This window comes from Heptranchias perlo, chromosome 24, assembly GCF_035084215.1.
Source record: "Heptranchias perlo isolate sHepPer1 chromosome 24, sHepPer1.hap1, whole genome shotgun sequence".
NCBI classification, from domain to species: Eukaryota; Metazoa; Chordata; class Chondrichthyes; order Hexanchiformes; family Hexanchidae; genus Heptranchias; species Heptranchias perlo.
In genome coordinates, this window is record NC_090348.1 from 10,906,232 (window position 1) to 10,927,099 (window position 20,868).

General features: G+C 43.1%; 1 protein-coding gene across 6 annotated transcripts in view; it reads right to left on the reverse strand.

Moving 5' to 3' along the window:
- Positions 1-20,868, reverse strand: part of LOC137341562 (phosphatidylinositol 3-kinase C2 domain-containing subunit gamma-like) — a 147,895-nt gene that overhangs the window by 110,695 nt on the left and 16,332 nt on the right. For all 6 annotated transcript variants that reach the window (XM_068004750.1, XM_068004749.1, XM_068004747.1 and 3 more), the window contains exons 4-9: positions 17,244-17,401; positions 10,997-11,108; positions 7,604-7,715; positions 7,206-7,285; positions 5,919-5,982; positions 187-309 (exon numbers count right to left, since the gene is read on the reverse strand). In XM_068004750.1, the coding sequence (XP_067860851.1) occupies positions 187-309; positions 5,919-5,982; positions 7,206-7,285; positions 7,604-7,715; positions 10,997-11,108; positions 17,244-17,401 (649 nt within the window). The remainder of the gene's footprint in view (positions 1-186; positions 310-5,918; positions 5,983-7,205; positions 7,286-7,603; positions 7,716-10,996; positions 11,109-17,243; positions 17,402-20,868) is intronic.

The window sequence follows — 20,868 nt, forward strand, 5'->3', positions numbered from 1 at the left end:
GAGGTGAGGCTCTCAACATAGAGCGTGAGTTACAGAATTAGCTCTGTGGTGTCGTAGCCCAACGTTCCACCTGCGGTCCGATCTGACAAAGCTCCACACTGGCGGCAGTGCCTACCAATATCAGATCTTAGCTGAGTCACAGCACATTGACTAATTAACTCTCCTTTGATTTTATTTAGACTGTACCTGTTGCTGTTGCGAATCAACCGACTTCAGCTGCTGAATGGCAGCAGTTATTTCCTTCGTTTCCACCGACGAAAGCATGTAGCAAATGGCTTTAACCTCCTCAACAACACGACACGTGCTTTTCTGTAAAGGAGCAGGAGAGAGGCTTTGGTTTCCCATCTTCTAAGAACAAATGTTTCCACAAGTTTCATAAATGGCAGTAACCAGAGGAACTGGGCTCACAAAAGTGCATCGAAACGGATCCCAGTGGGAATGCCCTTAAACTCTTTTCCGATTCATCTGAGTATTTTCTCAGGCGGTTCTCTAAGCTTTCATGTTACTTATTACATACCCAAATGTTTTTGGTGTTCACCACCATTCTGGGAAATGGAACACCTTCCCATCTTGGATGCCTAAGCACAAAGGTTACTGTTGGCAACCCTGTATCAGTGAATACATGTTTAATGCATTTCTATGACATTCCCTGTCCACCATTTTAATATGGGTGTTAACCCATTTATTTTAAAATCGTGGACAAAGGAATGTATTAAGAATACACCTGGTAATACCATAAACAGTAATTTCTAGGCTGCAGTTTCAGTACCAAGTATTCCCAGGTCAGGCACGCAACTATCCGCTTCAGAGCAAACCTCTCTTTGCTACTATGCCCCAACAATGTGGCTTAACTCAAACTCTGAAGAGGATGCGTGTGGATTTTTCTAATTCCCATACAATCAAATTTTCCCTCCTCTGTGGTGTCCTTAGAATGTACCTCCCGCTGCAAAATGGTCCCAAAAGATGCCAGCAGGTCTTGCTCACAGTAATCAAGGGTGACTTTAATCTGCATATAGACTGGCCAAACCAAATTAGCAATAATACTGTGGAGGATGAATTCCTGGAGTGTGTACGAGATGGTTTTTTGGACCAGTACCTTGAGGAGCCAACTAGGGAACAGGCTATCCTAGATTGGGTATTGTGCAATGAGAAGGGGTTAATTAATAATCTTGTTGTGCAGGGTCCTTTAGGGAAGAGTGACCATAACATGATAGAATTTTTCATTAAGGTGGAAAGTGAAGTAGTCCAATCCGAAACTAGCGTCCCAAATCTAAACAAAGGAAACTACGAAGGTATGAGGAGCGAGTTGGCTATGATAGGTTGGGAAGCTTCATTAAAAGGCATGACAGTGGATAGGCAATGGCTAACATTTAAGGAACGAATGTATGAATTGCAACAATTATACATTCCTTTCTGGCACAAAAACACAAAAGGAAAAACAGCCCAACCATAGATAACAAAAGAAATTAAGGATAGTATTAGATCCAAAGAGGAGTCATATAAAGTTGCCAGAAAAAGTAGCAAGCCTGAGAATTGGGAGCAGTTTAGAATTCAGCAAACAAGGACCAAGAGATTGATTAAGAGGGGAAAAATAGAGTATGAGAGTAAACTTGCAAGGAACATAAAAGTGGACTGTAAAAGCTTCTACAAATATGTAAAAAGAAAAGGATTAGTGAAGACAAATGTAGGTCCCTTACAGTCAGAAACGGGAGAATTTATAATGGGGAACAGGGAAATGGCAGAGCAATTAAACAAATACTTTGGTTCTGTCTTCACGGAAGAGGACACAAATAACATCCCAGAAACTATAGGGAACCAAGGGTCCAGTGAGAAGGAGGAATTAAAGGAAATTAGTATTAGTAAAAAAAGTGCTGGAGAAATTAATGGGACTGAAAGCCGATAAATCCCCAGGACCTGATAATCTGCATCCCAGAATACTAAAAGAGGTAGCCATGGAAATAATGGATGCATTGGTTGTCATCTTCCAAAATTCTATAGATTATGGAACAGTTTCTGCAGATTGGAGGGTGGCAAATGTAACCCCACTATTTAAAAAAGGAGGGAAAGAAAAAACAGGGAATTACAGATCGGTTAGCCTAACATCAATAGTAGGGAAAATGCTAGAGTCTATTATAAAGGATGTGATAACAGGACACTTAGAAAATATCAACGGGATTAGACAAAGTCAACATGGATTTATGAAAGAGAAATCATGTTTGACAAACCTACTGGAGTTTTTTGAGGATGTAACTGGTAGAAAAGATAAGGGAGAATCAGAGGATGTGGTGTATTTGGATTTTGAGAAGGCCTTTGATAAAGTCCCACAGAAGAAGTTAGTATGCAAAATTAAAGCACATGGGATTGGTGCTAATATACTGGCATGGATTGAAAATTGTTAACAAATAGTGATAGATTGGGGAATGTTCATGTACAAAGGGACCTGGGTGTCCTTGTACACCAGTCACTGAAAGCAAACATGCAGATGCAGCAAGCAGAAAGGAAGGCAAATGGTATGTTGGCCTTCATTGCAAGAGGATTTGAGTACAGGAGCAAGGATGTCTTACTGAAGTTATACAGAGACCACACCTGGAGTTTTGTGTGCAGTTTTGGTCTCCTTACCTAAGAAAGGATATACTTGCCATGGAGGGAGTGCAGCAGCGGTTCACCGGACTGATCCCTGGGCTGGCAGGGCTGTCATATGAGGAGAGATTGGGTTGACACGGCCTGTATTCACTAGAGTTGAGATGAATGAGAGGGGATCTCATTGAAACATATAAATTTCTGACAGGGCTAGACAGACTGGATGCAGGGAGGATGTTTCCCCTGGCTGGGGGGTCCAGAATGAGGGGTCACAGTCTCAGGGTAGGACATTCAGGATTGAGATGAGGAGAAATTTCTTCACTCAGAGGGTGGTGAACCTGTGGAATTCTCTACCACAGAAGGCTGTGGAGGCCAATTCACTGAATATATTTAAGAAGGAGTTAGATAGATTTCTAGACACAAAAGGCATCAATGGGTATTGGGAGAGAGCGGTAATATGGTATTTAGATAGAGGATCAGCCATGATCATATTAAATGGCAGAGCAGGCTCGAAGGGCCGAATGGCCTACTCCTGCTCCTATTTTCTATGTTTCTATGTTTCTCCTTGTGTCAGTATAGTCAGGCTTTCTTCATCCATAGGAAGGGACCTCAGTCAAACCCAATCTTCAAGCTCGAATCCATGCCCACGTACATGCACTTTCCAACAAGTATCACTGGTTGACAATCAAGGACAGTAAGCTGGACTTCCCAGCCAACCCCCTCTCCCCATGCCAACAACCCTGGGGCACTGAGGCTGGTTATAATGCACCTATGGCAACCCTGGCTTACATCAGCCGAGTCAGCACAGACCAGGGATCCACTGTGGGACCTGAATGATCTGCCTGGTTCGTACCAAACTAAGCAGTGCACGTACTCAGCAAACCTTCAGGACTGCCTCTCACATCATCCTCATGAGATTGCCAATCTGTGAGCAGGGTGGGACTAGCTGGATTGCTCTTGCAGAGAGCCGGCACATGCTTGACGGGCTGAATGGCCTCCTTCTGTGCTGTAACCATTCTATGATTCTACAATCCACCAGAAACCAAGTTTAGACTTTCATAGTATCATAATTTGGTACAGCACAGGAGGCGGTCATTTGGCCCATCGTGCCTGTGCCGGCTCTTTGAAAGAGCTATCCAATTAGTCCCACTCCCCTGCTCTTTCCCCATAGCCCTGTAATTCTTTTCCCTTCAAGTATTTATCCAATTCCCGTTTGAAAGTTACTATTGAATCTGCTTCCACCACCCTTTCAGGCAGTGCATTCCAGATCATAACAACTCACTGCGTAAAAAAAATGTTTCCTCATGTCGCCTCTGGTTCTTCTGCCAATCACCTTAAATCTATGTCCTCTGGTTACTGACCCAGACACTTTCATCCCATCAGAGGACTTTGAATCCAGTTCCCACGGGTGAAGGGACAGTATGGTAACACACTGTGCCACCCAGTCCTCTTTTATTCAAGAATTTAAACATGTAATAAGATACATCACAATGATAAATCACCATCTACATTTCCAGACTTGCAAGAAACATTTCAAAGATCTATCATACTCTAGTGTGAAACAATCTGGGAAAGGCTTGAAGCAGAAATCACCAAATACATCTTAATAAATTAATAAATTAGCCATTAGATAATGACATTTACACCTGCAATATTATGTTTTGGTGCAATTTTTAAATTAAAAATGTTTATGCTAGTTATGTAGGTCATTGTGAAGTGTTCAATTTTGCTGCTGCTGCATATCTGCAATTGTTTTCTCAAATGAAAATAAACATGGAAACATTTCTGGCTATTCCACCCAATTACCACAATACAGGGCTAGATTCAAGCTGCAGCCATACACACTCAACCAGGCACCTTCAGCATAAAAAACAATCAGAATAAATAGATTGTCAATCAAGGTATACTCTCTATCACCCACGAGCCATCCAATAGACTTTCCCGACAGATATTTTCTATTCACAGCTCGCTGTTCCAGTAAAGAACAGGCCAAAGACTTTATAGGCATCAATCTCCTATATAAAATGGCCTTTAGGTCTCTCATCACCACACATCATTCTCTGGCAGTTGGTCCCAAATGTTGCTGTTCAGCCAGACATGAGGAGAAGAGTATTGAGTTACCTTCTGATTTCCCTCACCACCTCCATTTACACTCAGCTTGGCCTTTCTTTCAGAGGGTGTAGCAGATTGGGAACTTGCTATTTAGTGATGCCAGGCTCAAACAGAATTGCAATTAATATTGATTGATTTAATGTATGTGACTTAGGCAAGAGAGAGGGGAGAAAAGATTGTGTGAGAGAAATTGTGAAAATGATTGTCTGAGGGAAAGATTGTGAAGACGACAAAGATTTTAAACAAGAAATTGTGATCAGGAGAGAGATATAGAGATAAGGACATTGGAGAACTCCCCTGTTCTTCAAGAAGTGCCACGAGATCTTTTACATCTACTTGAGAGGGGGCCTTGGTTTAACGTCTCATCCGAAAGTGCAGCACTCCCTCAGTACTGCACTGGAACGTCAGCCGAGATTGTGCTTGAGTCTCTGGAGTGGGGCTTGAACCCATGTCCTTCTGACTTTGAGATGAGAGTGCTACCACTGAGCCAAGGCAAAAATCACTTTGCACTAATGCTCAACTTGCAGTGATGTGGTGAATGCACTGTAAGTGACAAGTCACCTCCCATTGCGTGGAATATGACTAAATAAGAAGAAAAAACAAATGTGAGTGTGAGTGTGAGTGGAATGTAATACTGGCTTGTTTTCATTAGATTGCCCTTTGCATTCTGAAATGGAAAAACATAAATCCCCTCCCAGACACAGACTGATAATTACTCCCTGGGGCTTCAGCGTTCATGGCATCTACTCTTTTTGTTGAGCTATAATTTCAATGTACTACGACCCTTCAGCCCTCATGCTCCAAAGATGCTGCTTAATGCATATAGTGCACATTTGTGCAAAAGCAAAATGCAACACAAAGTAACAATACATTAAAGTATTGGACACATGGCTATCTGAGCCAGCCTTTCATTAAAAAAAACTCAGCCCACTATTTCAGGCTTCATGGTGTTGAAGTCATTTAACTTTCAGTATCGAATAGCAATTTAATAATTTTATTTGAAATTCAGTACATGGCAATAATAGGCACGCTATGTTATTAAGTATTAATTTAGAGGGACCATTTGGTCAGACATCAGATTATTCTGCATGCATACAGAGTTTGCTAATGAGGACGGATGAATTAAAGAGACATTTTGTTTTGAGAATTTTTTTCGGATGGTATTGTTACTTCAAATTAGCTTAACAACTGCACACAACAGGCTGCTTCACAGTCTCCCATCATACCTGAGTGGATAATAAACTGCTCGCCTCATGATGATAGCTATCGAGCTTTGAATTCAGGGCTTTCCTGTGGAAATAGGATTTGAAACAGTAAACACTGCAAAGGCCATCCACATCATGGAAGCACAGACTGAGGATGTTTTATTAAATGTCATTAAATTTTAAGGCCATTTTCATGGAACTAACCTTACATACAAAATAACTTAGGCAACTTCACAAAATAATATTTACAGCAGATGATTTTGAAGATGTAATAAAAGGACTTCAAAGATAAAAGTAGCACTGGAAACCATATCTGAACCATTTGGAATGTGAGAAATTAAGGCAACTTCTATCTTTATGTCATGTTTTACATTAGCTAGAGTTAAAATGGAAGCTGTCTTTCCTTATCAAACTTCAAAATGGAAACTGGAATCCTGTTGTGTATAAAACGCAGTTAGGACACAAGGGCCTAGAAATTGGCCTTGGCTCAGATTCGACGCTGTGTGACCAGTGCGCGCCCGAACCGAGAGGCCCGCTGATCGATGGAAATTGGTCCTTGGGCCTCATTAACATACTCAGTGCGAACCGCCGGTGATGGTCGCGCTTCCACAGACAGCTCGCCCGAGCGAAGATATTAATATTGGGTGACCTGCCTTGCCGGCAGCGGCCTCTTAGGTAAGTCCCGGGAGAGGGGGATTGAAGCGGGCTGTGGTGGGGGGGGGGGCTGATCGCGAGTCGGAGAAGCCTGCCCACACTATCTGTCCTGGTCCATGCATGAAGAACTGTAACTAGGCCAAGAACTTGGAGAGCTGCTGTCCCAGTGGAAACATACCCCAGTGTAAATCACTGCTTCAGAAAGGTGGAGATTAAACTGGAAGCAGGGGGAGTGGGGGGGGGGGGGGGGAAAGAACCATGAGGAGAAGAAAAGGATAAAAGAAAGATCATCATGAACTTTCCTATACCAGGTAACATTGCTGAAAGGAAAATGGTGCATACAGAGATGGTGGAGTCCTGCCTTCTATAAGAGCCTCCCTCAGCCACATACCTACTGGGCAAAACTATTAATATAGAATATAGAAAGACAGCGTTGTTTTTAGGGAGGGAACAGGAAATCTGTACAGAAGATGCTAGTAGCCAAAAGTAAATGTACAAATCAGAGCCAGTTGAGTTTAGTTGTGATATTTCATGATGGTTCAGGCACTTTTCCACAAAATGGTTCATTTAGTCTTGTTGTTGGGCTTGAGGACAATGCTGAACATCACTCACATTTAATATTAAGGGTCAAAAAGAATAGTGAACAGTCCTTACCTAGATAAGCTCACTTTACATGCACCATTTTCTATGGCTACAGATTGTTGAAGAGTGGATGGACCCTGGTCATCCCCCACCTGTTGGGGGCAATCAACCATTTAGGATAATTTAATGGGCTATGATTTCATTAGAACCAACATTAGGATTAATAGTAATAATAGTACCACAGAATCATAGAATGGTTACAGCACAGGAGGCAGCCATTCGGCCCATCGAGCTGTGCTGGCTCTTTTTAAGAGCAATTCAGTTCAGTCCCATAACCCTGCTCTTTCCCCATAGCCCTACAAATTTTTCTTCCCTTCAAGTAGTAAGGGAAGATCATTAATATTTTGGGTTTTTGCTTAAAAGAACAGAAATGCAATGTGAGCATAGTGCTGAGCAAAGGTATCACTTACAGTTCGAGCTAACACCCGTTGAAGATCGCTGTGTCTCAGTAGCTGAAGCCTGATGTCATTATTAAGCTTCAGATAATGCTGTAGGCACTCATGACTCCCTAAAGTACAAGGACTACAGCGAGAAGATTAAATTATATACAGTAATAACCTATTTTGCATGGGAAAAGCTGATACATATAATCACATTAATTCTTTACGCCACCAGCAAATTCTTTATTTGCCCAAACAACACTGCTATTTAAGATGGAGTGTAGGATAGCAAGGGTAAGAGTAGGCATTTACACGTTCAGATTGAATTCCATATAGTGTTTGAGCCTCACTTCTTTTCCAAAAAAAATCCTTCTGGCTGAAATAATGTTCTCGAAATGATGCACGGTATTTAAAAACAACCTTAGTATTTGCTTTTTAAGGTAATTTTTTCTCACTCTCAATAACTAAATCAATATTGATCACAAGTGAAAATATGTCGCACAGATGGGTCAACAGTTAAATCATTATATATTCAATGGTCAAATAGGTCAGGACTCTTCAGAATTTGGAAGCAAATAGAATTTTCAATTTTAAAAGGCTTTCAATTTCAAGTTAACTGGGATGGTTTTGCAGATTAATTTTTTTTAATATTTGTTCTCGGGATGTGGTTGATGCTGGCATGACCACATTTATTGCTCATCCCTAGTTGTCCTGAGGAGTTGGTGGTGGGCCTTCTTCTTAAACTGCTTCAGACTTTGTGGCAATGCTGCTCCCACAATGGTATTAGGTAGGGAACGTCAGGAGATTGACCCAGTGAAGATGATTGAATGTCAATATCTGTCCAAGTCAGGATGATGTATGATTTGGAGGGGAACTTGGAGATGATGGCGTTCTTACAATATTGTTGCCCTTGTCCTTCTTGGAGATAGAGGTCACGGGGAGGGAAGTGCTGTCAAAGTAACTTCAAAGGGTTGCTGCAGTGCATCCTGTAGATCTTACACACTGCAGCCACAGTGCACCAGTGATGGAGGGAGTGGATATTGAGTCCAATGGCAGAAGCACCGATCAAGTTAACTGCTCTGTTCTGGAGGAGCAACAAGGCTCCAAAGCATTGATGCTGTTGTTACAAGCGTTGCAGCAGATAATAAATTCAGGTGCTGTCTCTGCACACCAATCCTCGACTCTCGTACAGGCAAACGTTGAAGGGGTCCCCCAAAAAGAACTTGGGATTATCAGCACACTAGGTCGCCATCATGGACATTCTGAATGGTCCTGCTGCATTCATCCTGAACTTCTTGCTCTTTCACAAGAGCTTACTGGAATGCTGTGTGGCTGAAGAAAAGTTTCCCCATGATCCTTCAGCCCATCGGTTCTAAATGCTATTAACCACTGGTGGAAAACAAGAAGCACCTTTGACAAATGTGGTGTGTTTTCATTCACTCTCTGACCAACTGGGTAACCCAGACCAATGAAGTAAATCAAAGGATGCGTTGGAGTATCATTGCAGTGCTATGTACATTGCTTTGACGCTACCCATCAATCACTCGTTTTCAAGGCAGAAGTTTCCACAGCTTACAATGAAGTCCCTGCTGAGGACATGGACTAAGTTATTGAAAACATTTTGATGCTGCGCAGCTGTGGTGGCAACGGCAGAAGCCAACGCGTGTCCCAAGGAACAATGTGCCAAAATCTTACCAACTACGGGCGATGGCACCTTATCTGACTTATCCACATCGGGTGCTATTGTTCATATCCAGACTTTGGTGGTTGAGTGTGTTGACTGTTTTCAGTTCTCAACAAAGTTTCAGCAAAAAAACCCGTGAAAACTCCATATGCCCTGCCCGCTGGTTTTAGAACAAACGGGAACCTCTAGGAAATCTAACTAAACTTTTAGTGGAAAATCGTACATTCTCTTCAATATGTTAAGTCCCAAAGAACATCAATCTGAAACGTCAACAGCAGGCTGGTATCCATTGGAGTTGGCATCTTTGGCATTTTGCCAAGTATCTTTACTCACTTGTCCCTGGCTTCAGCTATTCAAGTAGTATTTATCCATTTGGCAGCTCCTAGTTCTACCTTCCATGAAAGGACTTCAAAACCTGCTAATGACACGTCAAAAGTATCTGTAAACCACTCATCTGTGTAATAGGTTGGAGAATCTCTATGGAGAAATGTTGGTGTGCAGCCTGTTGCAGGTGACAGCTGTCATTGCTAAGCACCACTTTCCTGCACAAGAACCAACAGATAAGGAATCAGAAGGCACAGATGACAACCCAACCGGTTCACTAATGTCCTTTAGGGAAGGAAAACTGCCATCCTTACCTGGTCTGGCCTATACATGACTCCAGTCCCACACCAACGTTGGTGACTCTTAACTGCCCTCTGAAATGGCCGAGCAAACCACTCAGTTATATCATCACCTTCGCAGGGCAACGAGGGATGAGCAATAAATGCCGGCCTTGCCAGTGATGCCCACATCCCGAGAATAAATTAGCAAAAAAAGTTCTGGAATGCTACACTTGCCAAAACTACAAAGTTAAATTACATGTAATAACTTGAAGCCAGTGTTAATCTGCGAGGGAGGAGTGAAAGCAATAAACCTGATAGCGCCTCTCTTGATCATTGTTCCACGAAAGAGATCAGACCCTATACACAAACCAATCTGCTACATAGTGCTTCATTTTCTTCAAGTACAATTAACATTACTCATCAGCGGACACCCTTTGTATTGAAGGAAAAAAAATTAGAGAAGAGGTTGAGTGTTTTTTGAGCACAGGGAAATTCAATGGGCTGTGCATGCTCCATCTCAAATTGGACAGAACCACTTCCCATTTGGATTTACTAGTGGCTTAATTAGGAGACTGCTCAGTTGGAAAATGGGATGTTTAATTGCTCTTGGAATGGAGAGCAGGTTCAAGTTTCTTTAGGTTGCTCTTTGAGTACTGCAATTGGTTTGTGTTGACAGGGTGTAGATACAATTCCTGGTTTGCTCAGTGGACAGTCCAAACCCAGTGAACAGGAGCCCCCCCCCCCACCACAAAATGGGTCCCATTCTCATGTCAAATTGCCAGAGCCTAATGACCAAAGTGACAACAACTTTCTACCCTTTAAAATTGAAAGCAATTTAGAAACATAGGATTAGGAGGAGGCCATTCAGCCCCTCAAGCCTGTTCCACCATTCAATTAGATCATGGCTGATCTGTACCTCAACTCCATTTACCCGCCTTAGCTCCATATCCCTTGATACCCTTACCTAACAAAAATCTATCGTTCTCAGTCTTGAAAGCTCCAATTGTCCCAGCATTCACAATCTTTTGGGGGAGAGAATTCCAGATTTCTACTACCCTTTGTGTGAAATTTTCAAGTACATACATTTTAATTTAATAAGGGCAGCAATGAACAAGCTGTGTACAAACAACTTACTTCAGCAAAACCTCTTCAGCGTCACAGAGTTTTAAAACATAATTCCTGGCTTCAGAATTTTGCCGCGTGTCGTACAAGATCTCGTGAATGAGTTCCTCAACAGTGGAGCCAGCTGGAAAGATTAGACAACAGGATATGACAAACATGTCAGCACAGTCCCCTTATTGTTTTTTGACAACGTTCTTGTCCACTGATGAATAGCCAACAGAATGCCAACCAACAGAACTAATCCTTCACTATTTTACCCTCCCAAAATCTTTTGTAATTTTGAAAACCTCAATTAGATTTCCCCCTTAACCTTTTCTGTACCTGTGTGAAAAGGCCCTCTCCATCACTATAACTGGCCTGACTATAATGAGGGTAGGTAGAAAATCTAGTCAATTAACAGAAATAGTGACATATCAGGTATTGAGTTCAGTAGACTGCCTTTATAGTTGATGATTAAAGCAAACACACAAAAAAGGAACTCAATGAAATGAGGCCACACATTGACATTGTAGTCCTATGAATTATTGGGGTAACTTTAACAAATTTGTCCTGCCATTCAATTAGATCATGGCTGATCTGTACCTCAATCTCATTTACCCACCTTTGACCTAGATCCCTTACTACCCTTACCAAATAAAATTCTGCCCCAGGCATGGGTCGTCACTGCCTGGGCTGCACATAGGGAATTTGGGCACTTGCCTTACTATGTGTTCCTGGTGGCAAAATTCCTGGGAGCATAAAGTTATAAAATTATCCCTTATAATCCTGAAACTGCACAACAGTGAATATCAGACCTGTGCAGGTTCAAGCAGTTCGTCCTTTATTTAAACACAATTATTGATTAGTCAACACCACCATTATCATTGTATCATGCGACTGCCAGGTGGTAGAAAGTGAACGAGGTGGACCTTGGTCTTATTTTGTCTATCAATCCCTATGTTCCTACAATGGCTGTTTTGTATTGAACACTCCTCCATAGTTCACCTTTGAGCTCTGCCAGTAGCTTACGGTGGACAGTAAGATTCCATGCAAATACAATAAACACAGATTGTCTGGTCTCCGGCCTACTACCTGACAATCTTTAACTGAATTGCTTTGCTCCTGGCTGCTCTGCTGGTCTGGGCTCAACTGCCTGGTTCTCTGGGCTTCTCTTCCTGATGCTCTGCTAGTCTGGGCTCCTCTCCCTGCTGCTCTGCTGGTCCAGGCTCCTTTCCCTGCTGCTTTGGGCTCCTCTCCTTTCTGCTCTGCTGGTCTGGGCCTCCTCTTCCTGCTGCTCTGGGTTCTGCTCCCCACTGTTTTTCAGTTTACATTTTAGATTCAGTGAAGAGATAGGTTTTGAGGAGAGGAGAGATATAGCAAGGAGGACTTTAGAGAAGGAGCGCCAGAATGCAGGGCTGTGATGGCTGAAGATGCAGTCACTGATGCCGGATGGAAAGGGGAGGGGCCTGGGGATAAAATGCCCAGTAGGCCAAACTCAGGAGAGCAGAGGGTGCGAACTGACTGTAGGGACGAAGGAAGCTACAGAGGTAGAGCAAGAGCATAGAAAGATCTGTAGATGAGACAAAGATTTCAAAGTCAACACGTTGAGGAATGGAGTTCCAGTGGAGGTAAGTGAGGACCACAGTGATAGATGAGTGAGACTTGGTCCAGGATAGGATCCAGGTGGCAGAGTTGTAGATAAGCTTGAATGTGTCGGGCAGGAGTGGGGGGGTGGCAGCAGCACTGAGTGTGGAGGTGACTAAGACATGGATGAAGTTTGATGGCAAGGATAGAAGTGGGCGATGTTGAGGAGGTGGAAATAGGCAGTCATGGAGACTCGTCGTGGGATTTGAAGATCAGCCTGGGGTCGAACGAGACTCCACGATTGCACAATGTCAGCTTGCCCCTAAATTAACAGCCGTGAAGGGGGTTGGAAACAGGTATTTCATTTTTAGTTTCAGAAGATTGACAATACTGAGCAACTGAGTCCCAAATAGTGTCTCGTGGGAGGAATTCAAATCGCAAATCACTGCCTTCCGTAGTGCGTTCTATTGATAACACTCATGTCGTACTAAATTTAAGCCATTTTACCTGGTGTTTGTTCAGTTTTAATGAGGACTGTTACTTTAATAATCCACATTACATCATGTGAGCTACCTTCATGTCGCTCCAGACAGGACCAGGCTTCCTTAAGCAGGGATTAAGTTAGAAAATATGTAAATCCATGATAAAGCAAAATGCTAATTTCATCAGCAAGTCGCACAGCTAGTCCTTCAATCTGATTCTTTCACCTGACTGAGAAAAAGTTACTCCTCAATTTGTCTTAGATTCCGCACAGAAAGAACTGAGCTCAACATCCCATTTGCATAGAGGAGAGTGTGGAGTCGGTAATGCAGTCCTAGGACTGCATCACCAGGACTACTGGTGCTCGGACATTGCCTGCACACACCTCACATAACGCAAGGTCAGCTAACTTAAATATGATGGGCGCTGCCGGACAGATTATCAATGACTGCTGCTAATAAAGGGCTGCCGACTACCTTTAAAACTGTGCCTGGGTTTGGGGGGGGGGATGCAAAAATGGGCTGGGACTTAACAGCTCATTGACGGATTAACTTTCAGACTCTCTGCAGCAGCAGGGCCAGGAGCAAAGGGTGGTGCTTTTCGGAGGAGGGGGTCACTGGGGAAAAAAGTGCAATTTAGTTGCAGGCCTCCCTCGAAGCTCCCACTTCAAATAAATGCTGAGTGACAGGAGCACTTTTCAGAGGCTCCAGCCACATTACGGGGCTCTTCCCTAATTTTAATGAATTCTGGGGATCTCCGTGAGCCTCCGTGCACAGTCTAGTCACGCTTAAACCATTTGCAGCCCGCAATGTTCCGCCCTGTGCATTAGGGACAGAGTAGGCCTCAGGCCTATATGGGACATTGGAACCAAAAGCGCAAGGGTACCTGGGACGTGTAACACAGTATCAGCTGCTAGGAAAGTGGCACCACCGTTGTAAAGTGCTTGACTGTCAGTCAGCTGTGGCTCAGTGGGAGCACTCTCGCCTCGGACTCAGAAGATTGTGGGTTCAAGTCCCCCTCCAGAGACTTGAGCACATAATCTAGGCTGGCATTTCAGCGCAGAACTGAGGGAGTGCTGCACTGTCAGAGGTGTTGTCTTTCGGATGAGATGTTAAACCGAGGCCCCGTCTGCTCTCTCAGGTGGACGTAGAAGACCTCATGGCACTATTCAAAGAAGAGCATGGGGTTTTTTTCAGCATCCTGGCCAATATTTATCCCTCAAACAACACCTAAAACAGGTGGTCTGGTCATTTATTTCATTGTTGTTTGAGCGAGCCTGTGGTACATCAATTGGCTGCCGTGTTTCCTACATTACAATGGTGACTACACTTCAAAAGTACTTCATTGGCTGTAAAGCGCTTTGGGGCATCCTGAAGTTGTGAAAGGCGCTATATAAATGCAGGTCCTTTCTTTCTTTGAATACTGGCAGGACGGCAATCAGTCACAAGCATTTTCATTCACCAGACAGGCTGCGTCAGGGGAAATCCTGCCAATCTGCTGAGGTGGCAACTATAGAAATATCAGACTACAGGATCAATAAAAACAATAATTTAAAAGGTCCATATTTCAGTGCTGCCCTGATTTTGTTTCTCAAAATCACATCTAGATCTAGATCACATCCATATTCCAGTTTCTGCCAATCTCGGCCTCTCTCTTACCCCCGCTGAGATCAGTGAACTCCCCCCACCATCATTCCCAATCGCTGGGGACCGTACCCAAGAGTCCCTGGCTGCAGTAACCTGTCGCTGGTTTTCCTGCCCGACGGCCACCAGCCTGTCTATTTGGCCGGCTGCTGAGCGGGAAACGGAAGTAAAAAATTATAATGAGCTCCTGCTGTTAAATTCGGCAGGACCTCCGCGTCCCCAGCCTTGCTGGGCTTTCCCCGCTCTTCCGAACCCTCCCCGCCTCCCCAGAAATATCGGGGTCATTAACTTAATGATGTCAGACAAAGACAAAGAGTACCTTTCAAACTGCCGGCTTTAGATATTCAGGTGCAGAGGTAAGTGGGCCCCCAGGATTTCCCATCCATTCATTCTAATTAGTTTTTTTGGTGGAGTTGGTTGAAGGGAGAATGTTAGTCGGGACACTTGGAGCCGCCCTTTCTTCTTTGAATAGTGCCATTTTACATCTCCCTGAACAGGCAAACTGGGCCTTGGCTTAAAGTTTCATCTGAAAGACAACACCACCAACATTGTAGCACTCCCTCAGTACTACTCTGAGATCCCAGATTATGTGCTCAGGGCCTGGAGTGAGACTTGAACCTGTGACTTCCTACATAGGAATAGGAGTAGGCTATTCAGCCCTCCGAGCCTGTTCCACCATTCAATTAGTTCGTGGCGGATCTGTACCTCAACCCCATTTATCAGCCTTTGCTCCATATTCCTCGTTACCCTTACCTGACAAAAATATATTGATCTCACCTAGAAGGACAAGAGCAGCAGGTGCATGGGAACACCATCACCTCCAAGTTCCCCTCTGAGTCACAGACCATCTTGACTTGGACATACATCGCCGTTCAATCGATTGTCGTAGTGTCAAAATCCTGGAACTCCCCACCGAACAACACTGTGGGAGCATCTTCACCACACAGACTGCAGCGATTCAGGAAGGAGACTCAACACCACCTTTTCAAGGGAAACTAGGGATGGGCAATAAATGCTGGCTTTGCCAGCGATGCCTGCACCTCAAAAAATGTTTTTAAAAACTGACTTCTGTTACTGTTCCTTGTCATGTAGCTTATATTGAGTTTGATTAAGCAGTTAAGTTGCAGAATGAAAATACTGAATTGATTAACTGGATACGACGGATCCCTTAGTCATCATATAGAATCATAGAAAGTTATGGCACAGAGGGAGGCCATTCAGCCCATTGTCTCCGTGCCGGCCGAAAATGAGCTATCCAGCTTAATCCCACTTTCCAGCACTTGGTCCGTAGCCCTGCAGGTTACGGCCCTTCAAGTGCACATTCAAACACTTTTTAAATGAGTTGAGGGTTTCTGTTTCTACCACCCTTTTAGGCTGTGAGTTCCAGACCCCCACCACCCTCTGGGTGAAAAAAATTTCTTCTCAGCTCCCCTCTAATCCTTCTACCAATTACTTTAAATCTATGGCCCCTGGTCACTGACCCCTCTGCTAAGGGAAATAGGTCCACCCTATCCATTCTATCTAGTCCTGTCATAATTTTATACTCCTCAATTAAATCTCCTCTTAACCTCCTTTGTTCCAAAGAAAACAACCCCAGCCTATCCAATCTTTTCTCATAGCTAAAATTCTCCAGTCCTGGCAACATTCTCGTAAATATCCTCTGTAACCTCTCGAGTGCAATCACATCTTTCCTGTAATGTGGTGACCAGAACTGTACGCAGTACTCAAGCTGTGGCCTAACCAATGTTTTATATAGTTCCAGCATAATCTCCTTGCTCTTATATTCTATGCCTCGGCCAATAAAGGAAAGTATCCCATATGCCATTTTAACCACCTTATCTACCAATCCTGCTACCTTCAGGGATCTGTGGACATGCACTCCAAGGTCCCTCACTTCCTTTACACCTCTCTGTATCCTCCCATTTATTGTGTACTCCCTTGTCTTGTTTGCTCTCCCCAAATGCATTACCTCACACTTCGCTGGATTGAATTCCATTTGACACTTTTCTGCCCACCTGACCAGTCCATTGATATCTTCCTGCAGTCTACAGCTTTCCTCCTCACTATCAAGCACACGGCCAATTTTTGTATCATCTGCAAACTTCTTGATCAAGTCCCCCACATTCAAGTCCAAATCATTAATATATACCACAAAAGGCAAGGGACCTAGTACTGAGCCTTGTGGGACCCCACTGGAAACAGCCTTCCAGTCGCAAAAACACCCATCAACCATTACCGTTTGCTTCCTGCCACTGAGCCAATTTTGGATCGAACTAGCCACTTTCCCTTGGATCCCATGGGCTTTTACTTTTTTGAGCAGTCTGCCATGTGGGACCTTGTCAAAAGACTTTCGAAAAGTAAATTGGTTTAAGAAATATTTTACTGCTATTTCACAAGGAAAAATAAATATCTGCTGTGTTGAACTCCATTAGAGATAAATGACATGAATGGCTTAATGATAATAGGTTAGGAGAACTAGTTTCTCCAGAAATGTCGTTAGTAACAACCTGTCATTTCTATATTTGGCCGTTAGGGCCTATAAAGAACCCCTTGAATATTAAAGCACTACCAACCATGCGGGAATGTTTGAACTGACTCCGGAAAAATGTCCGTCACAATCGTTACCGGGATACGCCAGACCCAGAGAAGCTCGTCGGGAAATACTGTGACGATACTCCTGATCAGACCGCAGTTTGACTGTGTCTCTGAACTCGGGTATTTAGCTCTTAGCCTGTGCAAGAAAAGCAAAGCAAAACAAAACGAGAGAGAGCGAGAGAGGGGAAGCAAACTGAATTAAATTTCACTGCACGTCCAACAAATAAGGGGTTTGGCTACATTTTATGACACTGCTGAGATTAAATATTTAACGCAAAAGATAAACATAAACAGAAAATGCCAGAAACGTACAGCAGGTCCAACGGCATCAGTAAAGAGAAAAAAGACAGGTTAATGATTCACATGTAACCTTTCCTCAGAACCATTGGCCATCTGCACTGGGCCGAAAGGAAGCAGTGAACAGTGGAGCTCATTAAGGGCCTCGGGGCTTTTTTAAGTCTTTTTAATTATACAGTTTTACAGTGAATTTTTAAGTGCTGACATCTATGATTCATTTTCATTGACCTTTTAATGACTTCTTTCCCATATTGTTTTAAATAATATTCTTTCGCGATTTCTTCCCCTTTCACCAGAACAGTAGGCAGTGCTTTTTGTGCAATAGCTGAATATTGCCTGCTAATTCATCAGAAAGCTGGCTGACGGTAATGAAACATTTCCAAGACCTCAGCAGAACAGGAAGAGCTGGAAAAATAAAAGATGAGACGTGAAAAGGAATTCTTACAACATAAACCTTCCGAGAGCTCGGAGGGCGACAAGAAGTGGAAATCAAGAGCTCCATAGTGGTTGGCAAGTCGAGTTAAAGTTGAGGTACGGGGTTGGTTCCTTAGGGTCTTTCTTTCCTCTTTACAGATGCTAAAGGACCCTCTGTGGACTTGCAGCATTTTCTGTTTTGGTTCAGATTTCCAGCATTTGTTTTTTCTATTCTTATTAATAACAGAGATCTGGCTGCATTTTGACTTTTGCACTAATGATATAGTTGAAGACATGTATTAAAATGAGGTCTACAGACTGCTTTGAGAAGCGCAAATTAAATACCAAAGAAATTGCTATTTTAGTCAGATGGCAGAGTATGGAGTTGCAGACAATAACAATCTGTGTTATGGAGTTTCACCTTTCACCTTCCACTAAGGAAGCCAACATTTTGGCATTTTACCAGAACTCAGATGGTATTTTCAAATCACTTGCGAGATTTTCCAGTTACTAAGTCCAACGGAGCAGGAGTGTAACAGGTGCCGGGGTTGTTGGGGGGGGGGGGGGGCGGGTGGGGAGGAAGGAAGGGGGCTGGAAAATCTGGCTCAGATCCTCATAACTGGACCTGCACCGTGTGCAATTTTCCAGAAGGCTGTTTAGAGCTGCCTGAAAGGACCTATGGCTTCATTTAAATATTACAGTAGATTTAAATGGAGCCGAGCTCAATTTTTCATCTGCTTAGGGTGGAATGGGCTGGGCACTATATTTGGAATGGACCTAAAGAATACTCAATGAGTAATAAAAGATCCAAGGGCATAAGGCCATTTTTCTTATTTTCCAGTAAGATTCTGATCTTGGTTTTTGCATTTTTAAGGAAATATTTTCTTTTAAATTCTATACGAATATTAGGAGTCATTTTGCACCCTTGCGTTCCCAGTCCCATCAGGATCCACTGTTACAGCTTATAAACATTCCTGCGATTATTCTGGTGTAGGCATTATATGTGTAGGGAAAACTTTTCAGAATCTCCCAATTGTTGGCAGTTGAAGGAGGCCCTGCAGAAACTTGATTGGAGGGGCTGCACTGAAGGACTGTAGGTTTGACTATAGGAAATGCAACTAAAAATATGGCCACTGGGCATGTGAAGGAGGAGGCAGCATAAAGGGAATTGGAAAGTCAAGGAGTTTGCCCTTGATGCAAAATGGATAGCAAGCTAGCTACCAAACAGAAGAGAGAGAGAAGGGGCTAAAGGTAGTTACTCAGACTGGCAAAAGGTGAGAAATGGTGTTCCACAAGGATTGGTGCTGAGACCATTGTCATTCATCATTCACATAAACGATTTGGAAGTACAATGTCAAAATTTGTGGACAATACCAAATTGGGGGGTATAGTTAATACTGAAAAGGACTGCGACAGAACGCAAGACGACATTAATAAACTTGTGGAACGGGTGTGAAATTGGCAAATGAATTTCAATATTGATAAGTGTGAGGTGGTACATTTTGGTAGGAAGAATAAGGAGGCCACATGCTCCTTGGAAAATAAGAGTCTAAATGAGGTCGAGGAGCAGAGGGATCTGGAGGTACAGATACACAAATCACAAAGTAGCGATGCAGGTTAATAAGGCCATAAAAAAAGCAAACAAAGCACTGGGGTTCCTTTCTAGAGGGATAGAATTGAAAAGCAGGGAAGTTATGTTAAACTTGTATAGAACCTTAGTTAGACCACACTTGGAAAATTGTGAACAGTTCTTGTCTCCATGTTATAAAAAGGATATAACAGGCAGGAGCTTTTTTCTCTCGAAAAAAGACTGAGGCGTGACCTGATAGAGGTCTTTAAGATTATGGAAGGGTTTGATAGGGTAGACATAGAAAAGGTGTCCACTTGTGGGAGAGACCAGAACTAGGGCCATACATATAAGATAGTCACTAATAAATCCAATAGGGAACTCAGGACTTCTTTATCTGACGAAGAATGTGGAACTAAGAATGTGGAACTCACTACCACAAGGAGTAGTTGAGGCGACTAACATGGATGCATTTAAGGGGAAGTTAGATAAACACATGAGGGAGAAAGGAACAGAAGGATATGTTGATGGGATTAGAAGAAGAAGGGTGGGTAGAGTCTTGTGTGGAGTATAAATACTGGCATGGACCTGCTGGGCCAAATGGCCTGTTTCTGTGCTGTACATTCTATATAATTCTATCTATATAAAGGACTGAACCATCAGAAATCTGAAGGTGAAACATGACTCAAATCAACATTAAGGGACCCACAAATAACCTCTTCCCCCACGCAAGGCAGGATAATGGGCTTGGCTAAGATAGAGAGAACCGAACAGAAAATAATAGAACAAAGGGCTAAAGCATAGGCAGGTGCAGAACATGAAGGTTAAAAACAGAGGGAGGTTTGGCTGGAACTCCAGAAAGCGATGGTAAATCCGAATCAAAAAGTGGCATCACAGAGAGCTTCCTCCTGAGAAAGGATAATGCAGGGGTGGGGGGGGAAGGAAAATCGGAGGAACGGATATAATGATGAAATGGGGGGGCTCAGACTCACTGCATCATCTTAGAAAAAAACAGAAGGTAAACAACAGAATTCTTCAAGAGCTGTACAAGAGGAAATGATAATGGACATCGTATGCAAAAGTGCCGAAAGTACAATAACAAAGGAAAATTGAGCTCAAGGAACTCTAGAGGAAGCATGAAGGAAGGGAGGAAATTCAGAAACAGCTCAAAGGGCGAGAAGAAATATCCCAAAGAGGTCAGACAGAGAGAGCAGAGGGTCATTAAGCTAAATTTAAAGATTTCTTGATTGATGGAGAATGGCTGCAGGAGCTGAGATTAGGGTGGATTTTACAAATTAGCATTCCTGGCCAGGTCTCCCTGAGTT